This window comes from Adiantum capillus-veneris, chromosome 8, assembly GCF_014529385.1.
Source record: "Adiantum capillus-veneris isolate H3 chromosome 8, ASM1452938v2, whole genome shotgun sequence".
NCBI classification, from domain to species: Eukaryota; Viridiplantae; Streptophyta; class Polypodiopsida; order Polypodiales; family Pteridaceae; genus Adiantum; species Adiantum capillus-veneris.
In genome coordinates, this window is record NC_140938.1 from 117,690,807 (window position 1) to 117,705,564 (window position 14,758).

Consider the following 14,758-nt stretch of genomic DNA (forward strand, 5'->3'; position numbering starts at 1 on the left):
CCTTGAAGATTTCTTCATCTCCATCAAATTGTTGGAAGAATCTGAGATGTCATTGGTGCTGCCAAAAGTTCCATGACGAGAGGAAGGTTATGATGCTTTCTCTTCCTTCTTCAAATGGCACACTCTTTTCTAAGAGCATGAGAATGATGATGCCCCTTGTGCTTATGCTCCTCTGAAGGACATTTGCTTTGGGGTGATTCACTTTTTGAATCATATAAACTTGAAATTGTAGGAGGAGAAATTTTCTTCTCCCTCTTCCTTCCAATTGTCTACGAGCAATCCAGTTTCTTTCTTCAGATAACTCTTCAAGCACTGTACTGACCTGAAGATCCTTGACAGCGTTGCATTCGAGTGAGGGTAATATCCCCAAAACAGCATGGGCTTGATATGCACTTTTGACAGCAATTCAACACATTCTAAATACACAAAACTAGTGCTCACACCTTTGACAGCAATTCGACACATTCTATATACACAAAACTAGTATTCTACCCACACCTGCATCTTGCAAATAAAACATGTTCTAAAATTCACTTGAAAAGATAGCGAATTAAGTAGACTCGAGTAGAGACAAGCAGCTGTAGAAGGATTACTTTATCTTTTGTCAGTGAGGAAACTTCTGGAATTCACAGCAACATACTCCGCACGAGGAGTTGCATTTCTTGAGCTAATTTTCTCCTCGCTTGTAAAGGAACTTGTTGAAAAGATCTTTCAGGTACTTATAGCCAACCAACCAACCAACCATCCTTGAGAGGATGAATTACAAGTTGCACAGCAAAATGGCATGTGCGGATGCTCTTTATTGTTGTACAAACAATGAGCACTCTCTGAATAAAATCAATTCCTGAAATGAATAGGATATGATAAGACTATCCTACCACACCTGACAGTAAAAACTTTTGATTCCCCCACATATATCCTCAATGGTAAAGAGAGATGTAAATGAAAGAGAACCGTGTCGCAGAATCTCGCCTGCTATCTCCTAGACGATAGACCTCTGCATTAAAGGACTTTTGATGTGTTTAGTGCTTGTTACAAAGAATGATTTAAGTTGTTTAAACTGGATATCTGCTCAAATTGAGAGAATAGCTGCTGCTCTGAAAGTAATCAGTATCCTCTGAGTGGTTGCTTTCCCTCCATCGCATCTTTTTTTGCTTTGCAGCTTGTACAGAGGAAGGGACCCTCCAAAGTTCGGTTAGTCATGGAAAAAAATGACCCAGCATGCACAGAAATGCCCTCACTCAATGTTATGTGTATCTGGCAGATAGCACAATTAAAAAGGCTCGTTGTAGCATCCGAACCCAGCCTGCGTATAAAGCAAAACAACCCCTGAGCTGTGTTCAATGATGAGAGCTGCCGTGCACAGTGATTGAAAAAGGAACACGCATGCACGCACATCGATGTCCACACCACTTATATATCCGGGCTAGTCATGATATATCAACAAGGCAAAACAACCATAAACTCAACATGCACAGTATTGACTAAATACTACCACATTTCCACCAATTCCCAAAGGCGGGTGTAAAATACTCTCTCTCTCTCTCTCTCTCTCTCTCTCTCTCTCTCTCTCTCTCTCTCTCTCTCTCTCTCTCTCGGGGAGACAAGCATACACAACAATCTTCTGCCATGGCTCTCAAACATTGTAATCGAGGAGACAAACCCGAGAAACAGTGGACTTACAATTACACAATATGTACTGAGGATGCTGTGAAACAAACCTGTCTGCTAACATTGCAGAGCCTTCCTCAAAAAGCTCCTCAACAATGCCCATATCTCCTAGTTTGTTGGCTACAATAGCTGTTGACTCCTTTGATCTCCATCCAAATAGCCATGACTTCACCTTGCCCTGCTTCTTTGGCGGTGGTAGAGATAGAGGAAAATAGTTATCGGGTGGCAACAAATCTACCACAAGGCAAGTTGTATCATCCCGCAGACCTCGAACCCTTAGAGACTCCTACAAAAACACACAACCAAGTCACCATGATGTTACAGCTCTCTCTCTCTCTCTCTCTCTCTCTCTCTCTCTCTCTCTCTCTCTCTCTCTCTCTCTCTCTCTCTCGTGTCCGCGCGCTGCCCACCCCCAGCTGTAGCAGTTCGCGGCACAGCCGCTGCTGCAGCCCCTGCCGCCCCTGCCGCCGCTGCCATTCGCTGCCGACTCCCCCTGTTGCGTCGCTCCCGCCATTGCCCCCGCCTGCTGTTGCCGCCTGCTGCTGAACTGCCCCCCCCCCAGCCTCCCCCTCACGCAGCCCCTCCTCTCTCCCGATCACATAGCCATCTCTCTCTCTCTCTCTCTCTCTCTCTCTCTCTCTCTCTCTCTCTCTCTCTCACACACACACACACACACACACACACACGGATACATACCCACACACACACTACACACATACACGCATACATACACGTACTCCCCTTCTCCCCTCTTCTTCACAATATGAAGAGAGGGTAGCTCCGAATACAGCTATGTCTTCCCCCATCATCAAGTCGCCGAAATCGACAATGAAGACAACCTTCATGCTCACGAACAAGAGGCTTGCACAATTGGAGAAGGAAATGAAAGAATGGTGGATGGAGAGAGAGATATGGAGGGAGGAGAAAGCCACCTTCATCAAGCTATGGAACGAAGAAAAAGAGGACATGAGAGCGGAAATCCAAAACCTCAAAGAGGAGAAGGAGAGAAGGGCACGGGAGAACGAGAAGGAGAGGGAGAGATGGAGGAAAGAGCAAGAAGAGATGAAGGCACAAATCGACCTCCTTCATGCTTCCATCACATCCCTCACCCCCGAGGAAGGAGAGATTAAAGAGGAGGCTAAGGAAGCCCTCAAGGAGGAGATCACCAAAGCCCTCACCGCAAGCATTGAGGACAAATTAGAAGCCACCAAAGAAGGATGGGTCGAAGTGGTCAAAAAGAATATCAAGAAGGTAGCAAGAGAGGAAGCCCAAAAAGATGAGGTACTCATCGTACACACAACCATCGAGGAGGAGAAAATGCGACAAGCTCGCCGTCTCAATGTGCGAGTGACCGGCATCAAAGAAGAAGAAGGGTCCACACCCGAGAGCGATGGGAAAGCCTTATGCAAGAAAGTGGGATACAAGGAAGAAGAGATCCCTTTCTCCAAAGTTTGGAGAGCCGGCAAAGATCCAAAGAAGAGAGCTCTCATCCTCCAATTCGCCTCCGAGGAGTCTCGAACTTCTTTCCTCCGAAAGAGGGTCATCTTGAGAGGGCTAGAAGGCCCCCCGATTTATCTTGATGATGACCTCACAAAGATGCAACAAGATCACCGCCGCACGTGCATGCCTAGAGTCCACCAGGCCCGCAAAGAAGGGAAGAAGGCAGTATATCGAGATGGTAGGGTTATCATTGATGGCAAGACCATCGCATAGGGACTCGCGGCCTGTGGGACACACGAGGAGATTCATGTCACGGTTTGGAATTGCAATGGAGACCTATGGACACACCCAGAGAGACTTGAGGAGGTGATGAGAGGTCGAGACATCATTCTACTTACAGAGACACACGAGAGCCCAGAGAGAGGGTTACCACGGATACATGGTTTCCAATGGGAGTCTCTACATCGGGGATGTATGCGCCAGCACACCACTCGCGGTTCAGGAGGAGTGGCTATACTTTTTAGACAGGGGCTTCACAGCAGACTACAGATTGTTGCCCGGGACCCACAGGCCCGATACATGTGGATTCGCCTCGAGCTCTCACGAGACAGGATCGTCTACATTGCCCTTTGCTACTTTGCTCCCACAGGCTCCAGATTCGCCCCTATTGAGCAGGAGTCACCGTACGCATGCCTCACGGAGGAGATTATGGAGTACTCCACACTGGGTGAAGTCTTCCTTATGGGAGACTTCAATGCTCGTACGCGCAGTGAGCAGTGTGAGACATATGACCACGAGGACCCAGAGGCACTACACACTCTAGATGAGGAGGCCACTATGAGAGATACAGCAGACAGAGCTCCAGTCACAGCCTACGGACGACACCTACTTCGACTTGGCTCCCAGCACCGTCTCGTTATTTATAACGGGATGGCCCAGTGGCCCACCTCAGGGGGCCTGACTTGTATGCCACATGGAGTTACAGAGGGAGGGGGGAGTACAGTCGACTATATTCTGGGACCCAGGGAGGCTACACACCTTATCACATCCTTCACCATTCCACCCATACCCATCGGAGCCGACCACACATACCTCTCTTTCTCCATCACCGGAGATACCATCCCACATAGCTCCACAGCACACACTCCACACACCACCATCCATTTCACACATGAGCTAGCCTCTCTTTACTCAGCCGAGGTCGAGCATGGCCTATGCCTCCTCCACCCATCCACACCACTCTCAGTTCTCACATCACATATCTCTTCCGTTCTCCACACTTCAGCTATTAGCTCTTTTCCACACACCACCCACACAGGACGCACTCCCCCCCCCGGGACTATGCCTCAGAACCGCTGGTATGATGATGAGTGCAGAGAGTTATACCGACGCCTCCGTGCACGGCGAGCCTTAGGAGAGATCACAGAGAGAGAGGCCAGACGAGATATGAAGACGCTGACACGCCAAAAGCGGCGAGCATTCGAAGAGGCACAGGAGCTTGAGCTATACCGCCTATTCATGAGCATAGATAGCGCGACGGCATGGCGCACCCTGCGCGAGCCACGTCCGACCACAGCTATTGAGGATCCACAGATATGGCATGATTATGCAGAGCGCCTCTATGAGGTGCCAGGGCAGCCTCCTATCCCACAGCCACATGAGCCACGCCCCACGTGCTCCTCCTTCTTTACAGCAGAGATGGTAGAGAGGGCCATACGCCGCATGCAGCACAGACGATCAGCTGACCACACTGGATTACAGAGTGAGCACATCATTTATGCGGCCTCCACTATAGCCCCGTTGATTGCACATGTCTTCAACCGGGCTATAGGGGAGGGCTTCCCAGAGGAGTGGACACAGCACACCATAGTGCCTATCCACAAATCTGGCGACACCCTGGACCCAGGGAACTACAGGACTATCATGATTGGCCACACGATGGCCAAGCTATATGGAGCAGTACTTGAGGCACAGCTTAGCTGCTACGCAGAGACCGAGGGCTTACGAGCTCCAGGCCAGGCAGGTTTCAGACGAGCTTTCTCCACCACTGACCACATCTTCGTTCTGCGCTGCCTCATTGATGGGGCAAAGGCGCGGAAGAAGAGGCTTTACTGCTGCTTTGTGGATTTCCGCAAGGCCTTTGACACAGTCCCACGCGAGAGACTCTTCCAGCGCCTTCACAGCATTGGGGTACCGACAGAGATGATTTGGGCCATATATACTCTCTACGAGAGGGTGACGGGTCGAGTTCGTTGCCCAGGCGGCTTTTCAGAGACCATTGCTAGCACCATTGGTGTTAAGCAAGGATGCCCACTCTCCCCGACACTCTTTGGGCTCTACATCGACGAGATCTCCGATTACATACTACGAGCAGGGGGAGAGGGGAGCGACTTGGCAGGTACTCCGGTCCACATCATGTTATATGCTGATGATATTGTGTTGATTTCAGAGTCACCCAAGGGCTTGCAACGCCATCTTGAGGCCTTGGACGAATTCAGCACACACAAGGGGTTGACTGTGAACCTTGGCAAAACCAAGGTCATGATCTTTCACACATCCAGTGCAGTGAGGAGCGCTGCCACCTTCACAGCAACAGGAGGACAGGTTGATGTAGTCACCTCCTATGTCTATCTTGGCATCACATTCACCAGCCTACCAGGACCCTTCACTATGAGGCAGGCTGCTACTGACAGGCTCACCCGAGGATATGCAGCTCTGACCATGCTAGAGCGGAGATGCCACCAGGCACACTTTCAGGAGCCCCGCACGAAGGGCTGGCTTTTTGACACCTTAGTCACCCCGGCCCTGATGTACTCGACGGCAGTATGGGCACCAGGATTGACAGATGACCAGTGGACACAGCTTGAGAGGCCACAGGTATGTATGATCTCACGCTTGCTCCGCAGCAAGAAGACAGTGCCACATGACATTATTAGAGCCGAGCTCGCCACACCACCTATGGTTGTAGAGGCATTATTCCATACAGTCTGCTTCATCCAGAGGATGAGAGAGCTACCTCCTGACAGACTTACTCGTAGAGCATTCGAGGCAGCTATACAGCTATCAGAGAGTGGGCATGCGAGAGCTTGGTACTCACAGGTCAGAGCATGGTTTGAGGGACACGGTCTTGACATGGAGAGCCTACCACCATTCCAGTACGACCCCCACTCACCATCTGTTCACCTCTCTCGCAGTGAGAGAAACTTGGTATTGAGACAGGATCTGTGGCAGCTATACACTAGGAGAGTCTGGGAGTCACCTGGCTTGGGGACGAGGATGTCAGATTACAGAGACCAGTTTCTCACCATATTGTCTGGGGGGTTCATACAGAGACCACGCTATATGGACACATATATGCCACATAGCTCACGGGTGGCGATTGGTCAGCTAAGAGTGGCTTCACACAGGTTAGAGATTGAGATCGGGAGACACACTGGTGTTCCCAGGGAGGAGCGAGTCTGCAGAGCCTGCACAGAGGAGGTGGAGAGTGAGGAGCACTTTGTATGTAGATGCAGAGCATACACTGAGATCAGAGGCAGGTATGAGGCCTTATTCAGAGGACAGCCCACTCTCCGAGAGATCATGGACTCTCGAGATCAGAGACAGCTCGGACGTTTCTTACTAGAGATACAGAGCCATCGGGACACACTACTACAGCCACGCACAGCTACACAGACAGAGGGGAGACAGTCGCAGCTCACAGACTTCTTTCAGAGGATTGCCACCCCTACCTCATCAGATACTCAGAGAGGAGTGACACTCCCACAAGCGGAGGTGAACCGAGCTAGACGACGACCACGAGTCCCAGGCTACAGGGGCGTGAGCTCCCACCACCGACAGATCGAGGAGATCCGAGCCCGGGAGCGCCGTGCCACTGAGGAGCGAGTAGCTCAGATGAGGGCCGACCCGACAGCTTTCATCCGGGTAGCCTTGGCACCAGCCCCGCCCATGTACCACATCTTACATCCCCCCATTTGTACAGGATGGAGCTAGAGAGCTTGATGCATTCTCATGATTGTACTACCTTGAGCATATAGACATGCATATACCCCTAGAGATAGAGCCCCATCCCTCCTCAGATACTCCATTACCTACATTCAGTTCAGTTTTGTATCAGTTTTGTTTCATTTGTCTTTCCGATAGACGGATGACATACACGCCATGTACATTTGATTTGTCTCATAGGCCGATTTCGGCTTGACATAGACGTTAAAAATCTTTCTTTCTTTCTTTCTTTCTTTCTCTGTGTGTGTGTGTGTGTGTGTGTGTGTGTGTGTGTACGAAATCCCCAGAGATGCTACAAGAAGCCTGTCTTGTGGGGTGTACAAAATTGTATACATGGGAATAGAAAATAGCATATTGCCTAGGCCATGATCAAGCTATACATCAAGGTGGCTCATGCCATGATTGAAGCAAGAACCACTGAGGTAGGGTATATTGGCACTGTTTTTGCCAAAATGTAGCCGACCTCACCAGAACAGTAACACTTCCCTTGCTTGAAAAACTTTGCCTTCTGCTCGACAGACATCTGCACGATGACTAACTTCTTCCGCTATACCAATTTTTTGACCTTCTTCCCTTTTGAGGTCTCCTCTCTTACCATGGATGTTAAGAGCACCCGTCTGAGAAGTCAAAGATCCTTTGAGCAATGAATAACCGTCGGAAGCATGGTCCATGAACTGTATGATGTTGTAGGACTTGTGCTTCAAACAGAAGTTATGTGGCTCTAATGAAGCTTAAAGACCTTAGGGTTAGCTTCATTAAAGACCTCCAAAAGTTAGTGTTAGAAAGTCCTTTGACCTTAGGCAAGCTAGGACCTTGAGGTGGGAATCCTACCCAAGCATGAGGAGCTTGTCGTGCTTGCTAACTAAGGTGCTTAAAGTAAGCCACAGCAATAGTGCTCCATCTACTCCTTGAGAGAAACCTTCTTAGAAGCTACAGGTAAAAAAGTGTCCCAAAATCTCTGATTGTACTTTGAAAGTGTGTCATCGTTAGTAATCGCCCTTGATTATGATGAGCGCGCGGCGGTATGTGCAAGTGATAGAGCACGCGAAGATGTGCAGGCCTTGAGGCTTGAAGCGGAGGCACTGTGCTGCAGAAGGGAAGCGCTAACAGAACGAAGAGGGAGAGAGAGAGAGAGCTCACGTTTCTGGGAAAACTCAATAAGTGAGTTTTGGGTTTTCCCACTTTTATTATAAGTGACCTTTAAAAAATGTGTCCATGTTCAATATGAACCTGGACAAAGTATAAAAATGTACAAAAAGGGGTTATTTAGGCCTTTAACCCAACAACCTCCCACTTAAAGGCATAAATGACGCCTTAAAGTTAACCAACTCCCACCAGCTATATGCAATGCTCATGTTGAGCCTTAGCAAGACTCTTGGTGAGAACATCTGCAAGGTTATCCTGTGTATGGATCTTAGTCAAGCTAACTAGACCATCCTCCAATACCTGTCGTATGAAGTGGTACCGCACATCTATGTGTTTGGTACGCGCATGAAACATGGCATTTTTGGCTAAATAGACAGCACTCTCGCTATCACAACCCAATACGGGAGTATGAGCAAGCATGCCAAGTTCTTTTGCAAGTCTGCCCAACCAAATGGCCTCTTTTGAAGCCTCTATGGCTGAAATATATTCAACCTCAGTAGTACTCAATGCCACAATTTTCTGTAACCTAGAACACCAAGAGACTGCACCACCAGCAATGGCAAATACATATCTACTGGTAGATTTCCTGGTATCCATGTCACCGGCCATGTCTGCATCACAATATCCCTGCAACTTTAAGTCACTTTTTCCATAACAGATACACTTTGATTGTGTACCTTTCAAATATCTCAGAATGCATTTGACACCTTCCCAATGCGCTTTGCCAGGATTCGACATGTATCGACTAACAACTCCCACTGCATAAGCAATGTCAGGACGAGTGGCAACCATAGCATACATAAGAGAACCACAAGCTGATGCATAAGGGATTCCCTTCATTGCTTTCAATGTTACCTCATCCTTTGGGCAATCTGCTTTGCTAAGCTTAGTGTATGGAGGTAAAGGTACTCCAAGAGGCTTAGCATCAGCCATATTAAACCTATCAAGTACTTTTGCAATGTACCTTTCTTGAGATAAAAACAGCAATTTCAGCTTTCTATCTCTTTTAATACGCATGCCCAACACATGCTCTGCATCACCCAAATCCTTCATAGCAAATGTTGAATTTAGCTTACGTTTCAGAGCATAAGACTAGCCTTATGTTTCCCGGCAAGCAGCATGTCATCAACATAGAGAACAAGTATGATGGGACTACCATCTTCATCCCTTTTCGTATACAAACAATGATCTGCATGGCTGCGTTTAAAGCTTTGAGACAGCATAAAAGTGTCAAAACTTCTTATACCACTGCCGTGATGATTGTCTCAAACCATACAAAGCCCTTTTCAGTTTGCATACAAGTTCCTCACGTGTAGGAACTACAAAACCTTCGGGTTGTTTCATGTATATGTCCTCTTCAATGTCACCGTGCAGAAACGCTGTCTTTACATCCATTTGATTCAATTCCAAATCAAGCACCGCAACGAGAGCAAAAAGGACACGTAAAGTTGTAAGCTTTACAACGGGAGAAAAGATTTCTTGAAAATCAATTCCTTCTTTCTGTGCATGTCCTTTTGCAACCAATCTTGCCTTGTACTTCGGTTTTTCATCCACAATCTTAATCTTCTATACCCATTTGTTAGGAAGAGCCTTTCTCCCTTTAGGCAATGGCACAAGATCCCAAGTATCATTTGCATACAAGGATTTCATTTCCTCTTGCATTGCAAGCTCCCACTTGCTGCTTGACTCACATGTCTTTGCCTCTTTATACGTAAGAGGCTCTCCCTCAAATGTCAACATAACATGATACAAAGAGGGCTCAAAGCGCTGTATCAACCTTCTGACACGAGTAGACCTGCGTACCCAATGATCTACATTCTCAGGCACAAGTTCTACATCAGGAGGCAACTCATTTTCAACATGCTCATGCTGCTGAAAATCATTTTCAGCCATGACAGGCGGCTGTCCATCCTCATTTGGAGCATCTAAATCATGTCCTACCTCTTCTGGCTCAAGGTTAACCGGCTGATTATCAATTTCAGCTTGCGGTAATGCATCCTGAGGCTCTTTTTCAACATCAATAGGTGGCAAGAGAGGCTGAAATTTGACCGATTTCTTGTCAATTTCAGAAGATGTAGCATTTTTTAGCAATTTAGCCTCATTGAACACTACATCTCGGCTGCGTACTACCCTCTTAAACTGAGGCAACCATATCCTGTAGCCCATTTCACCCTCTTCCCCATGACCTAGGAAGAGTCCTTGGATGGACTTGGCATCTAGCTTTGTCCTCAAGTCACTACGAACATGGACAAAAGCCTCGCAGCCAAACACTCTCAAATGATCATAAGAGGCAGGTTTGCCAGACCAAACCTCCTCTGGAATGTCATTTTTCAGCGTACTGTTAGGAGAGCGATTGCATACATGAACTGCAGTTTTCAAAGCCTCTCCCCAAAACCCATGAGGGAGATTAGCCGTGGACAACATGCAACGCACTCTCTCACATAAAGTACGGTTATACCTCTCAGGCACACCATTAGAAGATGGATTATAAGGGACTGTCAACTCCCTTTTAATCCCATATTCTTCGCAATAACGCTGAAATTCAGCAGACGTGTACTCCCCCCCATTGTCAGATCTCAGACATTTAAGCTTACTAGCCTTTTGCGTAGTCACAAAAGCATGAAACCTCTTAAATGCATTAAATGTCTCACTCTTATTCTTTAACAAATATGTCCAACCTTTCCTAGTGCAATCATCAATGAATGTAACAAAGTATAATGCACCACCAAAAGACTTAACAAGCATTGTACATACATCAGAGTGAATTAAATCAAGAGCATTAGCTTTGCACGAGACACCATAATAATAAGAAGACTTTTTTTGTTTACCATACAAACAATCATTACAGAAATCTACCTTGGTGCCCTTCACATCAACCCTCTTCAAAGAGGAGAGCACATCGAGTCCCTTCTGGCTCATATGGCCAAGTCTTTTGTGCCACAACTCCAAATGAGAAGCAACTTCAGCCACTGCAAGAAACTTGCCAGGCAAAGCTTTGCCACGTAAATAGTACAATGTACCACTCTTGCATCCCTTGACAATGAGCATTGATCCCTTAAGCAACTTCCATGAACCCCCAGCAAAAATGGTTGTATAACCCTGTGCATCCATCTGGCCAACAGACAATAGACTCTTCTTGATGCCTGGTACATACCTGACATCTTTAAGCATAAACTCTTGGCCATTGTTTAACGCCAAGCGCACAGTGCCCATTCCTTCAATGTCACAAGCATGGTTATCCCCAAGGTAAACCTTGCCATACTTGCCTGCATGATAAGAAGCAAAACACTCTACAGATGGAGTCACATGAAATGAGGCACCCGAGTCTACTATCGAAGACTGTGTAAGGCCATCATTTGCACTTAGCAAGGCATCAATGACATCTCTACGTGAGATAAGCATGTCTTCTGCATTTCCTAGAACAAAATCTGAGGGGCATGAAGCTGCAACCAAGATCTCTTCACTGTCGGATAACTCTGTGATAACCACACTAGAGGATACATTGACAGTCTCCGAATCCTTGGAGGAGGTACTTGCTGATTTTTCCCCTTTCTTATCCTCTGTCTTCTTCTTCTCCTGTGATTCCTTCTTTCTTTCCTGCTCTTTCTTGAAATACTTACAATCTGGCTTCTTATGGCCTTTTCTGCCACACTAATAAGAAGTCACATCCTTATCCCTAGACTTGCTTTTTCTCCAGTTTTGAGTCTTGGTACCTCTATTTTGCTTTTGACTTCTACCTCTCGCATTGTAAGCAGAACTACCACCTTCCCCACCACTAGACTTGCGTCTAATTTCCTCATTTAAGATGGAGCTTCGCACTCCATCATATGTGAGGTTGGGGCTATTACTCAAAGAAACCACAAGCGTTTCCCTAGAGTCTGGAAAAGTCATCAACAGTGTGACATGAAACGTTTCGAGGTTTCGTGCGTTTTGGGGTTTCGAGGTTTCTGAAACGTTTCGTTTCAGGGCTCAAAGAAAGCGAAACACATGTTTCGTTTTACATGTATGTACCTATAATTATACGTTGAATATACATATAAACTTACCTATTAAAACATGTGAAATACCAAAATTTGGATGTGAGACTTGAGTCACGAGTAAACAAGGTATCGATTTTGTGAAGCGGCCTAGCTTTAAAAATCCCCAAATGGGTAGTTTAAGGTCAACTGGTCAAAAAGAGGGTCAAAAAAAAAAAGTTGACTCGTTTCGCCCGTTTCGGCGTTTCGGGGTTTCAGAGGGCCGAAACGCGTTTTTATGTCACACTGGTCATCAACAAAAATATGGCTTTCAACTTGTCATCAAAAGGTTGAAGCCCAGTATCCTGTAGCTGACTCATAACACTGGTGAAAGCACTTAAGTGCTCAGAAGCCGACTTGGCTTCCTCAAGCATCATGTTCACCAGGTTGCGCATCAAATGCACCTGATTCACAGGGATGGCATTCTCATAAGTGGCCTTCAACTTATGCCAAATTGCATGTGCACTGTCCAAGCCCTTTATGTCCACCAGAATGTCATCGGTCACAGCCATTTTGATGTAGGCCTTTGCCCTCTTGTTGAGCTTGGCCCAATCCTCATCCGGCGTATCCTCAGGCTTTACAGCCAAAAGGGCGTCCTCACAATCCTTGAGGAACAAAATCCCCTGCATCCTGTCCTGCCATAGGTCGAAACCTGTACCGTCAAATCGCTTGATTTCCATCAAGCTCTTGGCATCAGACGACGAGGAAGTAGAGGCCATTTGCACGGATAAAAATACAGCAGAAAGTGTCTACACAAAATCTGAAAATTTCCAGTGATCACAACGTACCGCACGTTGCATACAATGTGCTAAAAATTTCAGCAATTAACGAGTATCCCCAACGCGTACTTGCATAAACCCACAAAAGGCGTACATAAGCCTCAATTTGTGTATATAAAAGAAGTCCAATTCTGAATTTTCTGCAAATTTACTGTTTTGGCGCATCAATTTGCATCAAATGGACCTGTTTTGAGTCGGAAAAGCAAGAGGCATTCACGGGAATCGATTCAGAACACCCGCGTTTAGCTGTTTTGACCTGTAATTTTTTGGTTTTTACCTATTTTGACCTAATTTCAGCCTGTTTTAGGCTGTTTTGGGAACCCTAATCACCCTAGGTGACACCGGAAGCAAGGGGCTTCGCGATGAAATGACGCGAGAGAAGCCTTTTTCCTGCTGTCCAACCACCTGCGCAAAGCTTCTGAAACCCTAATCTGGCTCTGATACCAGTTGATGAGCGCGCGGCGGTGTGTGCAAGTGATAGAGCACGCGAAGATGTGCAGGCCTTGAGGCTTGAAGCCGAGGCACTGTGCTGCAGAAGGGAAGCGCTAGCAGAACGAAGAGGGAGAGAGAGAGAGAGAGAGCTCACGTTTTTGGGGAAAACTCAATAAGTGAGTTTTGGGTTTTCCCACTTTTATTATAAGTGACCTTTAAAAAATGTGTCCAAGTTCAATATAAACCTGGACAAAGTATAAAAATGTACAAAAAGGGGTTATTTAAGCCTTTAACCCAACAGATTACACATAAAAAAATAGACAGAAGACACAAAGTAGCTCAAGAGACACTGACTCTATGCTTACATGCATTTGACCAATTCAAACCATGCACTGGCACAAAGATAGAAGTGAGTGAAGTTATAATCAAATTCACATCTCTATCCTCGTCGGGATCTTAGACATGAACCGTGATCATAATGACTTATTTAGCCCTCACATCCAGATCTTTCACAGATGCCTTTATGCACTAAACCTCGTCACTCTAGATTCACATCAACAAGACGTCTTCAACACATACTAAGACAAAAACAAGAAGTGAAAGAGTACATGTTTCATTCCGTTTTTAAGGAATTCTCAACTAGAAGCCCAAAACTTGTAGCAACTTTTTATGTATATATCATAAAGTACGCACAAACTCGTCCATATCCTTCTGGCCAATAGAAGTATATCTCAACTGCCGTAAGTGTTGCCTTAATGCCTCTGTGCCCAACAAAAAGGAGGATTGTGACACTCCATCAACACCTTTTGCCTCAAACTATTGAGTAACACACAACGTTGGCTTCCGCAACAAAAACCTTTCTTTGAGAGAAAACAGTCTCCCTATTCTGTACCCTGCTGAAGATCTGCCAAAATCTACATGTTTCTCCTGCATTTCACCAAAGTCTCGATGATGAGAAGTGACAACAAATATCTGTGGCTTGCGAGACAATATGTCAGCCATCACATTCTTCTTTCCCTTTATATAGACTATCTGGAAATGGGTACACGACAAGATGTTCGCCCATCTCATATGCTTCAGTGAAAGCTTGTTTTTGGACAAGAAGTATCTCAAACTCTAATGATATGTGAGCACATAAATCTGCATCAAGCAAGCATTGCCTCCACTGAGTTAGAGCATTTATAACTGCTAATAGTTCCTTAAGTATATCAGAGCAAACCTCTCTAGCTTAGACAACATCCTGCAGTTCGTAAGTTATAGCATGGCCAT

The 14,758-nt window shown here is 46.3% G+C and overlaps 1 protein-coding gene across 1 annotated transcript in view; it reads right to left on the bottom strand.

The window, feature by feature from the left end:
- Positions 1-579: 579 nt before the first annotated feature.
- LOC147452831 (putative protein phosphatase 2C 5) overlaps positions 580-14,758 on the bottom strand; it is a 38,401-nt gene continuing 24,222 nt past the window's right edge. Inside the window, exons 7-8 of the mRNA XM_086518431.1 lie at positions 1,722-1,957; positions 580-1,306 (exon numbers count right to left, since the gene is read on the bottom strand). Coding sequence (XP_086374557.1) covers positions 1,108-1,306; positions 1,722-1,957 — 435 coding nt within the window. The 3' untranslated portion in view covers positions 580-1,107. The remainder of the gene's footprint in view (positions 1,307-1,721; positions 1,958-14,758) is intronic.